This window comes from Schistocerca serialis, chromosome 1 (genome assembly GCF_023864345.2).
Source record: "Schistocerca serialis cubense isolate TAMUIC-IGC-003099 chromosome 1, iqSchSeri2.2, whole genome shotgun sequence".
Classification (NCBI taxonomy): Eukaryota; Metazoa; Arthropoda; class Insecta; order Orthoptera; family Acrididae; genus Schistocerca; species Schistocerca serialis.
Window position 1 is genome coordinate 1,269,660,559 of NC_064638.1, and position 17,584 is coordinate 1,269,678,142.

The 17,584-nt window shown below is 41.7% G+C and overlaps 1 protein-coding gene and 1 non-coding gene across 4 annotated transcripts in view; one reads left to right on the top strand and one right to left on the bottom strand.

Annotated features, from left to right (window-relative positions):
* The window catches only part of LOC126419459 (caspase-1-like), a 93,949-nt gene that overhangs the window by 70,324 nt on the left and 6,041 nt on the right, over positions 1-17,584 (bottom strand). The window contains exons 1-2 of one of the 3 annotated variants that reach the window (XM_050086657.1): positions 3,537-3,706; positions 3,253-3,320 (exon numbers count right to left, since the gene is read on the bottom strand). In XM_050086657.1, the coding sequence (XP_049942614.1) occupies positions 3,253-3,317 (65 nt within the window). In that variant the 5' untranslated portion in view covers positions 3,318-3,320; positions 3,537-3,706. Of the gene's footprint in view, positions 1-3,252; positions 3,321-3,536; positions 3,707-17,584 lie in introns of those variants that run through there. The other 2 variants (XM_050086665.1, XM_050086650.1) reach the window with 2 other exon arrangements.
* Positions 3,810-3,882, top strand: Trnak-cuu (transfer RNA lysine (anticodon CUU)). The gene has a single exon. It is a non-coding gene; the product is annotated as a tRNA-Lys (tRNA).

Here is a 17,584-nt window from a genome sequence, read left to right on the forward strand (position 1 = left end):
TGTCTCTTTCATGATAAGAACCAATAAGTTCTTTTGATAAGTAATTGCAACAAGGTAATGAAAAATTACCAGAGTAGTTCTGTGGTTTTTCCTTGCTCCTAAAAGAACCTATCAGAAGAAGATTAAAGTCTTTCACAATGGTTGTATAAAATATTCTCGGACTTCTTGCGGCGTAAATACACGGTAAAACCTGACGCTTTCGACGATTTCCACCAGCATCATCGTCGGGAGCAACTGACTGTCAAAATCGCTGCTGTGGTGGCCTTATATAGCTCAAGGACGGCTTCTGATTGGTTGGTTGTTATGTCATGCTGTTGCAGATAGTGTCAATGTCTCTTCTGGTGGTGCCACCATTCCCACCATCGCGTAAATATTGCACTGAATGTCAACAGCTCTTCTCTGCATCAAGAGCTCGCTTCCACACATCGCTGGATGGTTTATGGTCATGGTTGAAGGTAGCTGGAGAAATCCGCAGTTGCTGAGCAAAGCCTCACAAACATAAAATACTGTTAGAGAAACAAAACTTTTGTCCCAGGCTCCCACGTACAGGGGCTCTACAATTAAAGAAACTGTAGAAATAACAACATGTGAAAAAAACCTTCAACACTATTTACTTTGCTTGTACCATCTATGCAACATGGACTTGGGAGTTGTTTATACTGAATAACATCACTTATTTTGCATGTCACCCTTTGCTTGAGACACATCTGTGTAACTGTCAAAAGTTAAGTATTGTCATTTACTTTCTTGTAATAAAACTCTCAATAAGATTTGGTTTAATGTTGTCCAGTGGTCTGAGAACTCAGGTTTCCTAGAGACCCCATACTTGTCGACTAGACTGGATTTAACACCAGTGAAGTCTCATTGCATCCTTTTGTAGTGTATTACAATGAGGATAAAATAAAACTCTTAATGTCTGAATTTCTATTTCCAAATACGGGCTCTTGTCCAGAAGCTTATCATTTACCAATCTTTTCATTGTGCCACCTATGTGGTGAGTAGCACTCTACTTTTCATAATATTATTGTTTTTATATCCTGGATTTTCCAGAGCTAGGAAGATTATGTAGTTGCACTAAATGCTTTTCCAGTCATAGCTGATCTCAATATCAAAGATCGAGTTATCTGACATTGAAAATAGGTTGTTCTTTTGTGATGGCAGCTGAAAAAGAATTCTCAACACACACTTAATAAGATGATGATATTGGTGCAGAATGGCAAAAAGTAGATGCATTTGCAATGGACTTGCTGTGCCCCATTATGAGGCTTGCTGCTAGACAACACTTACAAAGGCCATTTGAAAATGAAGTCTTGACAACTACAGTTTCATTCAATAAACCATTACTGGCATCCATTTTGAATTATGTGCAACAAATAAACACTAACAAAATGAAGTAAGGTTATAACCCCAATTCAGAACAATTAAAAAATCATACAGAAAACAATGATTCCAAATGTCTAAATTCCAGGTTGAAATTACACCGTGTGGCGTACCATGACTGCAAGCCATTCAAAAAAAGTGATCTCCACTTCACTGTACTTTTTAATCATCTAAATCCTGAAATCTAAAACGTGGTAGTTGAATGTATCCTAAGAAAGTATGAACCATAAGTCTTAAACTTAAGTTAGTGCTTCATGCAGCTTCTTTCTCCTCCCCTCCTCTTTATCACAAAATGACTGCTCAAAATTATAAAAATGCGAACAACATTCATTAAAGTCGCACCTAAGCAGTTGTTTCTATACAAGCTTTTATTACTTATGAGGTACGGATAAAGAGGAATATTCTACACTACTCACCAGGTTTGGCCAGTGACAAAGGAAATACAGGACATACACGTAAATGCCGTAGCGATTACAACGTAATTATCAATGATGATTTTTTTCAAACCAGCTAAGCTACAGATCAACCTGTCACTTTTGCATTTTGTTGGCTTCACCACTCACATCCAGATTTCCAACCTAACTCGGACCTCTGACTAACCTACAAATCAGTGTCACAACAATCATGGTTTTTGCTTTCACATTAGTTGGCCAACTAATAACCAGACTGTGAAAACGCACATCACAAAGTGACATGACAACACCCATATTATGTCACTGGTCAAAGCCAATGACTCGTACTGAATATTCGTCTTAGCCCTCAGGAACATACTATAGGATTTAATTCAATTCTCAGTAAGCATCAAGCCACAGTCACAATGAAGAACACAGATTTTAGTAACACAATTTTCTACATTTTATATCTCCAGAACTCTCATTCTCTCTGCACTCAGTTTTGACTCTCTCTCTCTCTAGAAAAATCAAGCAAATGTTACAGCATTGTGTTCCTTATCAAGTACAGCTTAAACCAAGACTTTTACTGTGTCATCAGTTTCAGCTTCCTAGTATCAATGGTCCTGATGTTAAAGACACGGCTGTTTTAGTACAACGAGCAACTCCTATGCATCAAGAACATATGAAATTTTGTACTTTTAGTGTATTCAATGAGTAAATACAACTAAACAAATACACATCACACACCATGTTGTCCAAACCTTTGCTTGATTTGGCATGGACTGATCTATACATATATGGCAGTGTAGTGTTTACAATAATAATAATAATAATAATAATAATAATAATAATAATAATAATAATAATATTTATCAAGTGCTGTGGTGTCATTTGGTGAGGGTTTGTGTGCTATGATCTGCCACTCTCCTGTTTCTACATGGCTATTTGTTTCATTTGTGATGTGTCACCCTTGACCAAAGGACATTGTAGCTGCTGTTTCATAGCACCATTTTCATGACACTCATTACTACATTTGTTGGAAGTCTAACTACATAATAAATATTGCACTCTATCCTACTATTCAGCACTTAATCTTTGTAATCATTACAAAAGGATGATAAAGACGCTAAAGTAACATAACCAATTTGTTTCAAATTTTTGATTCCCACTTTTAATTATGGTGTGTGTGTGTGGGGGGGGGGGGGGGGGAGTGACTGAAATAGTGCAGATAGCAAAGGGAGAAAGGGAACAATAAGGTGAAAGGAAGGAGGGGGAGTTGATTTTAGAACTGTTACTGTCAGCCTATCTTTACTCTTAACGAAGACTGCTGCACAACATGCCATGCACGAGTAATTAGCGCTCATAACACAAACTGTGTGTATGATGTTTGTGTTGCCCTGAAAAAAGTACTACCTAATATAATGGAATGGTAAGTGCTTACTGACACAACCTCTGATGATAAAACAATAAATGTACTTACTAACGCAATCCTTGAGCATCCCCCGCGTCAGAAGAAGGGGTTTCCGTCGTGTCTGTGCTAGCCATTATCTGAAAAGTAAAAAAAAGTTAGCATATACCGGTCTTCTCGGAAATCGCTTGCTCTTGCATACATACAAAAAAGGCAGGTCATGAAAATTAGCCATTCATTAAACTGTCCATATTAAATACACTTTCGTTCGCATGGAAAAGCACAAGGCACTTATAAAACAAACAAGATAAACACATGTCATTTAACAGATTTAAGTTTTAGGAATAAACACCTACGTTATTGTCTTGCAGACTTGCAAGTAGCACGTTCGTTACAACTAGCACCGCCAGATGGTGCCAAAATGGGTATTTGAAAGAGGCCAAATAAAATACCAAATTTACCGAGTTTGCATTGAAAACCACTACGCACTGTCTTTACTACAGTTCGTAGCGTACAAAGCAAACTTGACAGCTACACAGCATACTTTCACCGAAACATTGACAGAACGAAGACCAACAAAGGACCCTCTGTGTAGGTTTACTACAAACAGTAACCCAGACAATGCAACAGCCCGGCTAGCTCAGTCGGTAGAGCATGAGACTCTTAATCTCAGGGTCGTGGGTTCGAGCCCCACGTTGGGCGTAATTTTTTCTTCCCCTTTCCTTTTTCATATATGTTTATAATTTCGGTGCTTAAGGGTTCCAGAATGGTCCTACGCTCAGGCGCCGCATATTATGTTATTAGTAGAGGAATAAAAATCAAAGCCAGTCTGAACCATCAATAAATTCAAAAGCTTAAGAATTTTATAGGTATATTTTAGACATAAGACTGCTAATTTTTTTTCCGAAGAAAACTGTAATACATTACCCCGTTCCTGACCGGCAAAGAGTTTATGGGTATCATGAAACGACCAATGTTTAGCACTTCAGCGCAAATGAAGCCAAAGAGCCATAGTTCAAGGTTCTTCAGAATTTAGTAACAACATGCACAGTGATAAGGTTATTACTCAGTAAAAAATCAGCACTCAATTACAGTTACACCTCTGAATACAAGAACCGTCACATTGCCCCAAGTCACATAATATTTATTCCGGGATAAGGCATACCATTTTTAGCTTTCCTTAACGTATGGAGAAGGGGAAAAAATCAAATAGATCAAAATATGTTAGTGTAACAAAACTGTAAAACCGGCTGCTGTTACTGCAGGACATATAACCCAAACCATAAGTAGAATGGCGAAATGAAATTTCAAAAATAGTTCAAATCGCTCTAAGCACTATGGGACTTCTCATCGGAGGTCATCAGTCCCCTAGACTCAGAACTACTTACACCTCACTAACCTGAGGATATCACACACATCCATGCCCGAGCCAGGATTCGAACCTGCGACCGTAGCAGCCGCGTGGTTCCGGACTGAAGCGCCTAGAACCGCTCGGCTACAGCAAATGAATTTAATTACCTAAACTTGCACCAGCAAAATTTAAAGCTAATACACCAAACGTCATCTTATCGCTCCGAATGACCTTTCTTATATAGAAAAGACATTTGCCGGAAAAAATACTATATTTTAATAAGGAGAAAATTAGGGTGCAATAATAAAACTGTATACACCGTTCAGCATTAAAAAAAAAAGTGACAAAAATAAAAAAAAATAAAGGAGCTACTAAAAGGAAACCTTAAGTCCATTACTGAATAAAAAAATTTGATTAACTTAAACTAGTTGTGGAAGCTGTGCTACGTGATTCAAAAACATACCATCACGCTACAAGAAGAGCCTGGACAATGTAATAGAACAGCTGGAGAAGATATGCAGTAAATGGTCACCACCCAAGAACAGCCTGCCAATTTACTTATTGAATTTAACATTACGGTGAATGCTGCCACTGGACAAACAAAATTACATAGCTAGCACGCTCAGGGCTTATTGATGAATGTGAAAAAAATGTGACCTTACAAGACTAATAAACTGATTCGAGAGTTCTGGGAAACGGTAAATGTACAGGTGCAAAATGTAATTTCCAAAGAAAAAAAGCACGAGACATCTATAAATGTGTATATAGGTGGGGTGGTGGGGGGGGGGGGGGGGGGGGGGGGTCCTGCCCGCCCGACATACCGACTAGCATGTTCTTTTGTGATTTGGTTACTAGAAAGTTTGCTGTTTAGATTCTACACACAAACAGAAGAGGGCTTGCCTTGGCTGTCTTACTGGTAACATGATAAAAAAAGGAGTAAACTGTGGGTAAAGAAGTGGATAAAGCAAGAGAAGAAATTAAACCACGTTCTGTTACTTAAACAGCTGGGAGTCGATTTCTGTTATTACCTAAGAATGGATGAAATAATCATTTTGACATTGCTGAACATCAAACAATTCTCAAGATTAAGAAAACAGTCACGAGAGGCTGTAAGCTGCAAGGAGAGACTATTAGCTACACTACGATTTCTAGTTAGTGGCAGAAATTAAGAGGACCTCAAATTCTGTGCTGTTGTATCTCCACAATTATCAATTAAAATGGTTTTAGGCACCTTCAACGTGATGTATAGTACACTGAGGGAAAACATCGTGGTATAGCAAAAGATGTTAACGTAAACGTTATTAATTTATCTATGTAGCATAAAAGATGGCCTGTAAGCTTAAGAAATTCACATATAATTTGAAGAATAAAGAATATGGTGCACCTCATCTAATAAATACAACAGATGTATAAGTAATGAAGCACGCAGAAATTGTTACGAGCTGTAAAAAAAACCTACACTTTGCTCTTCATTTCAGAGGGCTTAGATATAGATCGGACATTTTTTTAACACTAATAACAATGAAGCAAGTGTGTTCACTGAATTAACTTCCATTAAATGTCGATACTTCGGTTTTTAGATTTAATTTCCGATAAATGGAAATAAAACAAATACAGAAGGTCGAAGGACTTAATATCTCTTTACGCCAAACAAAACCATTAAAAATTCGTTAAAAAAATTAAAAAGTGTTTATTTCTTGCATCTATATTGCTATACTACTACCGCCTCACAAACATCTGCAGTTTTTTTTTAATTCCTCAAGAAACTCTTGTCAACGTTCCGTCCGCCTTGCACCATGTTATGAATATTGTAGCAGCATTTAAAACCGGGCACACTGTCAAACAACAACTTTTGTGGGGCGGTTGACACGACAGCGCCGAACACGGCACAATTTGCTTTTTTTTTTTTTTTTTGGGGGGGGGGGGGGGGGGCGGGGGGAGTCGGTCGGTCAAAACACATACCATGTCCAATTTGTCGGTCCGTTGATCTGTTGGCGCGTGCATATGTTTATTAGAGGGACAGCGTGAGAGACTTTTAATGCTGGAGGTTGTGAATGATCACTAAGTTTGGTATCTCGAGTTACGTATGTGTGAACTATGTAACTGATTTCGCACAAATTCAGTGCGTCTCAACTGCATTACTTTAACACATTTTGTAATTTAACGAGTCTCTTCTACATTACAATCTTTTAAATTTGTACGTAACTGAGGTAAAATTAGATTTCCGATTTTGAAAGAAAAATAGTTCAGCTCCCAGCCATTGTATGTATTTTTAACTCGTAGTCGGAAGAATCTCTTCTACAAATTTCTTAATCACGCAATCAGACTTTTCGTCAATTGAACACTGCTACAAAGATCTTCTACACAGGCTTCTGCAGTCGAGTTTACAGTTTCACAAAACTCATATTTTCATGTTCTTCCTTTTTTTGTCTAGCATATGAGCTCAAATATTCATTATTTCCTACATGACTAAAAATTTATATTTAGCTAATTTAATCACTGTCGCTTCGTGCGAACGAATAAAGGCCACAGACGAAAACGTCTTGTACCAGAATTCAACATTTAGATGAGTGCTGTATCCACAACAGCCTTTACGTATTATACGGCGGGTGGAAATATTTATTGTAATTTGTCTGCTTATAGCATGTTTGAAAATGACAAAATGTCGAAATTGCAACCGCAAATTCAACAGCCATAAACGGAATGACTACATCACATAGTTTTTGTGTTTTCTCAACAAGTTCATACACTTTTTTTTTCCTAGCAGGCACAACTTTTCGTATTATTCTAACAGTATAGACATACCCAAGACAATGTACAAGCCATTTTCTGATCCGTCCTAACGCCCAGTATTTGATGGCACAGCTTGCAGTGATTCAGTTCGCTTCGCACACCCTTACTCTACTCACTGCCAGATGTAAACAGGCAAACACCAGTCGACCGCACTCGCCCGTTGCCTCAGCTAAACGCATATACCGTATGCGACTGGTGACTACATAAAGTGCTCATTGTCTGGACAGCCAATGCCAATTGTCAGCTCTGGAAGTGAGAAGTATTTAACGGACCTGGAATTAACCGGCTCTTAACTGACGTGACGCTTCCACATTTCACAAACTGACGATGCACATAGTAACCATTGTCAAACGTTGGTCTCACTGGCTAAAATTCTCAAACGAAGTAAGTTTATTGAAATATTCGTGTCAGGCGCAGTTAAACGTGGGAAACAACGCCGTAATGCAACTCCCTCACAAGACAAGAAAACAACAGGTCCTGCTTTAGATAGAGCAAATAATTGAGGAGCGCCGGAACAAAACCCGATATATCCACTTTTGCTGTATTCACGTGTCTGAGCTGTAGGGGGGAGATACGAGAGTAATACATGCTGCCACAAAATAATTTTCAGCACAACGCAAGTGTTTTATGGTGTGTTTCTTATTTTTATAGCTTGTGGAGCCATTTAGAGATCACTATTTGTTACTTTCTGTATTAACAGCAAATGCGGATTTATCCGTTTTTGTTCCGGCGCTCCTCAATTTATGTTGCCCCGGTGCCAAAGCCTTCGACGTTACCTTCGATAATAATACGTGTGCATGCACACGCAAGCGATCACTATGTAGTACATGGCAGTACATTTTCTTTTTATTAAAAAACGGGGCATTGTGATGTGCTCCGTGCAGTTCACGGATAGGGCAGGAAAGAATTATTGCTTACACGAATGCCGCTTTGTACATGTTACTAGTCTGATTTCGTCACGTTCTTTATGGAGTGATATTTGGGGACAAGAATATTCCCGGACATCGCCTTGAAAGAAGGAAATAAGCTTAGGGTTTAACGTCCTGTCGAGATCTTGGTCACTGGAGGCGGAGCAAAAGCTCAAGCTGTGTCGAGGATGGAGTAGGAAATCGGAGCTCGGCCACGCCCTTCAAAAGAACCATCCCGGCGAACAGCGGTCGTCAAACTTTTTGCTAAAGGGCCAACACTGTCACTGTAGGGCGACACCTAGATCAGCATCTACATCGATACTCTGCGAATCAGACTCAAGTGCTTGGCAGAGGGTTCATCGAGCCATCTTCATAATAATTCACTATTATTCTACTCTCGAACAGCACACCTATACCCTTCCGTGCAAGCTCTGATTTCCCTTATTTTATTATGATGCTCGTTTCTGCCTACGTAGGTCGGCATCAACAAAATATTTTCGCATTCGGAGGAGAAAATTGGTAATTGAAATTTGGTGAGAACCGCGCAGCGGTACTCCGAAAGACAACGGACAAGCGTAGTGTAGACAGTCTTTTTAGTAGATCTGTTACATTTTCTAAGTGTTCTGCCAATAAACGCAGTCTTCCGTTTGCCATCCCCACCACATTTTCGATGTTTTCTTTCCAATTAAGTTGTTCGTAGTTGTGATTCAAAGGTATTTAGTTTAATTTACATAGGAAGGGAGGGGGGGGGGGGGTGGCGTAAAGTGGCCACTCAAAGAGAAATTCAATTTTCACGAAACCGTGGCTATTGACGGCTTACCACACACACATTTTGAATATCATACGGTATCACACAAATGTTTTAAGTGAAAAAGAAAATGATTTATTGGAACTAAATGCACTTTTCTGGAAGCTTACATAGTGACCATTTTCCCGTACCTAAGCGGGCACTGTGGTTCACCGCCATCGCATTTGCTTTTCTGATTTCCAGGCACTGTTTCTAGGCATCTTCACGCCCTAATATCTGAAATATTTCCAAGCGGCGGCGGCAGCATACTGTTTTCAATCGGACTTTCGTATTGGGTCAAATGGAACAGAGCCGGTTTTACATAACACAGCTTAATTTAATTCTAAATTGTCGCAAAGCACAGAGACGGTTTTAAATAACTTAATTAATTCAGAATTGTCACAAAGGGGTAGAATGGCGGTCACAGCTTTGTATATAAAAGGGTTTAGAAGTTGGTTTTATATGTTGTGTTACGCGTAGTTTTTCTAAGTAACTAACTCTTATTTGGATGACCATCTTGGCCACTGTTCCCTGCCGGACGCCACGTCGGCGTTAGTGATCCACAGAAGAAACTATCAAACTGAAATAAATAATGATCTACATTTGTAGGTCAAAAGACGTTATTTAAACATCTACATTATAAAAAATTACTCTCCATACAAGTGAGGTTAACAAGAATAAGATAAATGAGTTAGCTAAGATCAAATGACTCAAAAAAAATGAAAAAAGTTTGTACTAAAACTAACGGAACATGCTTCCTCTATCTCTCAGAGAACAGTGGAGAGATACTTAGAACCAGTCCGACCATTCTTCGGGAGGCAGCAGTGCTGTTCACGGGAAAAAAACATGCAATGGTCACTTTTCCCGTCCTGGCCAGTTTACCACATCTTACCCTACTGATTTCACTATTAATTGGTAACCTACACAAATCAGTAAGGTATATGAATTAGTAACAGCAACTGCAGTATGAGACACGGTCGCAAATGTTTACTAAATGTTTCGAATTTCGTATTTCTTTTACTCGTGCGCTGTATGATAACACCCGTAACTTGATATCTTACTTGGTAAAAACATGTACCACATCAGAAGATGACCGTCTCTGTAATGCGCATTCACGAAGCCCAATTACTTCCTTCTGACATTTGTAGTGCAGCAGCTGATCGGTGCTAGATGAACACGCTCATGAGTTATCAGCGGTGTAAGACAAACAACAAAACATTCACTCCCTCACTTCAACTGAACCCGCAGTGGCCGCGCTGCATATCACTTTGGCCCTGAAGTGAGCGGCGAACTTGGCTCAGCCCACGGCCGAATTCAGCAACGTCGATTACAACTAAGCAATACCAGTAGTATTTTATTATGTCTCTCTGATTAGCTTTATTTGTTATTGAGCGAGAAAAATACACTCTTAAGAAGCTCTTAATTTTAGTTCAAGTGTCCAGATTCCGCTGTTACTTGCTAGAAATATATTATTATAAACAACGGCTGACAATAGTGGGCTGCACGCACATTTTGATTCCGGCCGCATACGACCCGCGAATCGCACTTCGACGACCACTGTTCTTTCTAGGGTGTAGAGCAGTAATTCCCAACCTTTGTTAGATCATTACCTCTGGGTGCAATCAGACATTAGCTGCATCCCCCCCCCCCCAATTCCCCCTGCTGGCTGTTGCCAGCCCCTCCCCCACTCTCGCACCTAACTACACTGTAGAGTGAGTCCGCATCTCGTGGTCGTGCGGTAGTGTTCCCGCTTCCCACGCCCGGGTTCCCGGGTTCGATTCCCGGCGGGGTCAGGGATTTTCTCTGCCTCGTGATGGCTGGGTGTTGTGTGCTGTCCTTAGGTTAGTTAGGTTTAAGTAGTTCTAAGTTCTAGGGGACTGATGACCATAGATGTTAAGTCCCATAGTGCTCAGAGTCATTGAATCACTGTAGAGTGAAAGACTTTCCTTGGAAAGCTTATTTTTAAAATGATGAAAGATGAATGATATTTTGTGTGTGTGTGTGTGTGTGTGTGTGTGTGTGTGTGTGTGTGTCAGAATGAATGACGAAGGAATTCATGGTGCATCGCAAGTGCTACTCACAACTCCTTCTCAGATAAGAACGCGAAGAAATTGGTCGTGAATCGCAAGTGCTGCTCACAACTCCTTCTCAGATAAGAATTCTAGGGTAGACCCCTGTTATGAAACGCTTCCCCTGCATTACTCTTTTCTACTGCGGCACTTGCTTGACACGCACACTGCAACCCCATTTAAAGTCAAACAATTTGAAATATGTGCACCATACCTGCTGTTCGTATATCACTTGGTTGCTGCAATCTTTGCTTCTGAACTGGCAGAAATTTGAAGGCTTCCGGCTGTTAATGCTTTCTGTCTGACTACAGCCACTAACAGTATGGTAATAATAACAATAATGTATACACCACTATAGTAGCACTGATGTACACTCCTGGAAATGGAAAACAGAACACATTGACACCGGTGTGTCAGACCCACCATACTTGCTCCGGACACTGCGAGAGGGCTGTACAAGCAATGATCACACGCACGGCACAGCGGACACACCAGGAACCGCGGTGTTGGCCGTCGAATGGCGCTAGCTGCGCAGCATTTGTGCACCGCCGCCGTCAGTGTCAGCCAGTTTGCCGTGCCATACGGAGCTCCATCGCAGTCTTTAACACTGGTAGCATGCCGCGACAGCGTGGACGTGAACCGTATGTGCAGTTGACGGACTTTGAGCGAGGGCGTATAGTGGGCATGCGGGAGGCCGGGTGGACGTACCGCCGAATTGCTCAACACGTGGGGCGTGAGGTCTCCACAGTACATCGATGTTGTCGCCAGTGGTCGGCGGAAGGTGCACGTGCCCGTCGACCTGGGACCGGACCGCAGCAACGCACGGATGCACGCCAAGACCGTAGGATCCTACGCAGTGCCGTAGGGGACCGCACCGCCACTTCCCAGCAAATTAGGGACACTGTTGCTCCTGGGGTATCGGCGAGGACCATTCGCAACCGTCTCCATGAAGCTGGGCTACGGTCCCGCACACCGTTAGGCCGTCTTCCGCTCACGCCCCAACATCGTGCAGCCCGCCTCCAGTGGTGTCGCGACAGGCGTGAATGGAGGGACGAATGGAGACGTGTCGTCTTCAGCGATGAGAGTCGCTTCTGCCTTGGTGCCAATGATGGTCGTATGCGTGTTTGGCGCCGTGCAGGTGAGCGCCACAATCAGGACTGCATACGACCGAGGCACACAGGGCCAACACCCGGCATCATGGTGTGGGGAGCGATCTCCTACACTGGCCGTACACCACTGGTGATCGTCGAGGGGACACTGAATAGTGCACGGTACACCCAAACCGTCATCGAACCCATCGTTCTACCATTTCTATACCGGCAAGGGAACTTGCTGTTCCAACAGGACAATGCACGTCCGCATGTATCCCGTGCCACCCAACGTGCTCTAGAAGGTGTAAGTCAACTACCCTGGCCAGCAAGATCTCCGGATCTGTCCCCCATTGAGCATGTTTGGGACTGGATGAAGCGTCGTCTCACGCGGTCTGCACGTCCAGCACGAACGCTGGTCCAACTGAGGCGCCAGATGGAAATGGCATGGCAAGCCGTCCCACAGGACTACATCCAGCATCTCTACGATCGTCTCCATGGGAGAATAGCAGCCTGCATTGCTGCGAAAGGTGGATATACACTGTACTAGTGCCGACATTGTGCGTGCTCTGTTGCTTGTGTCTATGTGCCTGTGGTTCTGTCAGTGTGATCATGTGATGTATCTGACCCCAAGAATGTGTCAATAAAGTTTCCCCTTCCTGGGACAATGAATTCACGGTGTTCTTATTTCAATTTCCAGGAGCGTATTTGCTGCTGTGACGTGCTGCCATTAATTCATTTTCCTGTTTCGGATTTCGGAGCGAGTAATCAAGCAATTTCTGGACTACTGCAGGTACTATTACAACTTGGAAAATATATTTTCGTTAGATATTTAGTAGTTGTTACACATATCTCTCAGATTTATCATCAGCGATGTTCGGGACAAAGCACAACGTATGCGTGTAGTGGGCAGACGATGTGAGGAACCAATAACCTCCATCACAGTAATGCTTCTAATTGAGAAAAAGTGATTATTGATAACTTATACAATCAATATTAGAGTCTTACAAAATTATGACAATAGTAATGATGTTTCGAAAATAATTTCGGCTCGTGTCTGAAACAGAGCCGAATCGTTTAGCCGCGTGGTCTCAGGCGCACTGTCACGGTTCGTGCGGCTCCCCTCGTCCGGGCATGGGAGTGTGTATGTTGTCCTTAGCGTAAGTTAGTTGAAGTTACATTAAGTAATATGTAGGCTTAGGGACCGATGACCTCGGCAGTTTGGTCTCATAAGACCTTGCCACAAATTTCTAAATTTTCCGAATATTTTCGTTCTCACCCCTCAGAAAATTTCATTTTACCCCACAGGGGGTAATCACCCCTCGGGTTGGTAACCACTGGTCTAGAGTGAGCTCCTTTATTCATCCTCGTGAGGCAAGCAAGACTGTGACAATTCGAACGACACGAATTTGTATATTTACTGAAACTCTAACCCGACACTGTTGCAACTTTAATTAGATACTTTACCGCGTATTCAGTCGTTTCATTATCCAAATATTGGATCCGACGCTTTTTTTTAAATTTTCAGTCGTTTGCTATTGATCGGTATTAGTCTGTTCACTGGTTATAGTTTCTATGTCCTGTGTTTTACCTCTCTGGAGGTCTGGACTTAATAGCTCCTGCTCGTTATTGGACTTTCACTGACGTGTGTGTTTCTCAAGATCGTTGCAAGTTGGATGATGTGTCGTTTAAAAGAAAGTTTATTTTCAGCGACAAAATGAACTCCCAGAGGCTCACGATTACGATCCAAAGGAACATCAGTACATGGTTCGACCAGCGGGAGGCAATGCAGCCCACTCTAACAGTTTGTATCAATTACGTAGCTTCTGATAGTGTTTAGTTATGTCTGCTCCTCGAAGTAAACCGCGCGATGTTGTTGGGATCAGATTAGAAAACGGCACACTAAAAGTCTTGCTATTTGGGCAACAAAATAATTGATGATGGTAGAAAGCCGGCCGTTGTAGCCGAGCGGTCCTAGGTGCTTCAGTCCGGAACCGCGCTGCTGCTACGCTCGCAGGTTCGAATCCTGTCTCGGGCATGGATGTGTGTGATGTCCTTAGGTTAGTTAGGTTTAAGTAGTTCTGGGCTACGATCGCAGGTTCGAATCCTGCCTCGGTCATGGATGTGTGTGATGTCCTTAGGTTAGTTAGGTTTAAGTAGTTCTAAGTTTAGGGGACTGATGACCTCAGATGTTAAGTCCCATAGCGCTTACAGCCATTTGAACCATTTGATGATGGTCGACGTCGAGAGGACATAAAATGCCGACTTGCAATAGCAAGAAAAAAGTTTCTGAAAAAGAGGAGTTTAACATTCAATATCAATTTAAAAGTTAGGAGCTCTTTTCTAAATGTATTTGTTTGGAGCGTAGTCTTGTACGAAAGTGGAACATGGACGATAAGCATTTCAGACAACAGAAGCTTTTAAAATGTGGTGCTCTAGAAGAATGCTAGAGATTAGATGGGTAGGTGGAGTAACCAACGAGGTGGTACTGAATCGAACTGGGCGAAAAGAGTAATTTATGGCACACCCTGAATAACGATGGGATGGGTCGTGATATGACACATCTTGAGAGATCTAGAAATTGTCAGTTTGGAAGGAAGGAAATGTGAACGGAGGGGGTAAACATTGTAGAGGGAAGCCAACGCTCGAATACGGTTGGAAAGTTCGAAATAATATAGGTTGTGGGACTTATGCAGAGGTGAAGAAGTAAATACAGGATAGATTAGCATGAGAGCGGCATCAAACCAGTCTTCGGACTTAAGACAACGACTACTATATGTCGCCTTCCGTTTCACTTTCGGATTGTGTTGGGTCATAGAACAGTTCAGAGCACCTGTGAAATATCTGTGATTCCAAATGTTTAATTTTCTAGCACCCGGCTGACACATGGTCATTAAACACGTAGAATGCGTATGCTTGGATATCTGTAACATTTGTTTCCAAAGAGGGTTTCCTGTTATAATCACCGAAATCTGTTTACTATCAAAGCTTTCCTCCAATGGTTCAAAATTATGCATAAATGAAACTTATGGTGTCATTTAGGACTTATTTGTTTAAACTGGCTAAAGTGGTGATTTTCCTTATTTCCCGTTCCAATTGCGAATTTTGCGCAGCTAAATGATTGTTGGTAGGCCTCCGTGTGACTTCAAATTCCACACAGGGAAGTGAAAAGACGATAATCCGAAGACGCCAAATCAGGGGAATAGGAGAGTGGCTCAGAACATCCCAACCACGGTCTGTCCGCGGTATAACCATAGGGGCAAGCAGTACATTGACTGACGCTTGTAGGAAGGTACGATCTCGACATTTTAAAAGTAAATTACTCCGTGATGCACAACGCTTCTTTTGTAGAATCAGCTACTGGAGCTGGCTGAGCATGTCCGTGACGCTTTCACGCTTACTAATCGAACCTTGTGACGAAATGCGCTGTTCTTCTTTGGATCTTCTCCGTTTCCTCTATTAATTCTGACTGGTCAGGATCCCATACTAATAAGCAATATTCAAGCAGGAATCGAACAAGGGTTCATAAGCTGCCTCCTTTTTGGGCGAACTACGATTCGTCCGATGAATCTCAGGCTGGCATCTGCCTTTCCTACGACTAATTTCTATCTACTCGTTCCACTATCAATCGCTCCGTACGCGTACTCCCAGATGTATGTGGCTGCTTCCAGTGATTTTTGGACAACTCGTAACGAGTCTTTCCAGCTGTATACGCAATATGCTAAATTTGTTTGCGTTGCACCCAGCGCCGTTCCTCTGCAGGTCTTCTTGCATTTTGCTAAAATTTTCTACTGCTATGACGTAACTGTATAACAATACGAGACACGTTCACAAAGTAGGTGTACTAGGTTTTTACATTTTTTGAAAAAAATGTGTAGTTGAAAAAATACAGGATATTGTTGACACACTTGTTGACTATTTTTCCACACAATCCCATCGCGTTCAGTGCATGTGGTGGGCCATGGCACAACCTTTTTTATGCTCTCCTCGAACAACTCTCCTGTCAGCCCCTTCCCAACTCAGAACATCTTTGTGCATCTGCTCGGTGGCTGGAAATTTAATTGGAAATTTAATTCCACACAGGGAAGTGAAAAGACGATAATCCGAAGACGCCGAATCAGGGGAATAGGACAGTGGCTCAGAACATCCCAACCAAATGAGCCAAAGAGCTTAGTGGCTACGGCTGTGTGAGGACGGCCGTTGCTTCGCAACAAGCACACTGCTCCCGACAGCGTTTCCCTCCTTTTGTATTGAAAGCCCCTTTTCAGTTTTTTTAGGGTTTTACAGAATCGTTGTGCATTGATGGCCTTCCCCTGAAGCAGAAATTCGGCCAAAATGATACCTTTTCGGTACCAAAACACTGTGGTCAAGATTTTTTGCGCGAAATTACGGCTCCAAATTTTTTGGCTGATGGGGAATTGGTGTGACGCCACTGCGAGTACTGTCTTTTTGTCTCAGGTGTGTAATAAGCCACCCAAGTCCATTTCCAGTCACAACAGAGCTCAGAAAATCCTCGCCTTTCAGTTCAAGTCGCTCAAGAAATTCGCGGGCGCTACTGACTCGATTTTTCTTGTGCTGCCCTGTGAGCTGTTTCGGAATTCATCGTGCGCGCAGTTCCCGTTATCCTAGCGGTTCTGTGAGTGTCATGTAAAAGAGAGTTCTGGAGATTGTGGAAAAATGACAGACATTTCATCCACTGTCAATTGGCGGTCTTCATCTTCAATCACAATGGAAGACCTTCGATTCCTTAGTTCGTAGTGAACACTTGTTCTGACTCCACTTAAGTTCCTACACAAAGTGAACACATTCTTTCTCAACTTTTCGAACTTCCTTCGTTATTCGCCAAGGTATTTATATATATTGTGAACAGTAATGGCCCTCTAACACTTCCCTGGGGTGCTCCGGAAATTACTTTTCCGTCTGAAGTTTTCTCTCCGTTAGAATGACATTGCGCGTTCTGTTTGTTAGGAACTATAGCGTGTTGCGTCTGACTCTGCCGCTACAACTCTGCGATATTTTTACGAAGCACCTAGATATATTTACGAATTTTTTGTCCCTCTTTGGTGAAAGTAAAATAAATTGTACGTTATAGAATTTAAATGTTCTGTTGCCAAAGTAAGAAAAAGAACAGGCTTTTATATTCTCACTTTCTCCGCTCAGTTGAATACATAGCACACTTTTATTGAAGCTAGACCAATACAGTTGCTTTCTGCTTTCACTAAAAGCTTTTGAAGAGCTGTCGGATTACTCAAAATGGGAATGAATTGTTTCTTCTTTTTAATATTTAAGCAGTGGAATAAGATGAAGAGATTTATCTGTGACACAAAGGAATGTCTACTTTGAACTCATATTAAAAGAAAAAAAACATTTCTATGATCACTAGATTTATATTTATTTTTAAGGAAAAG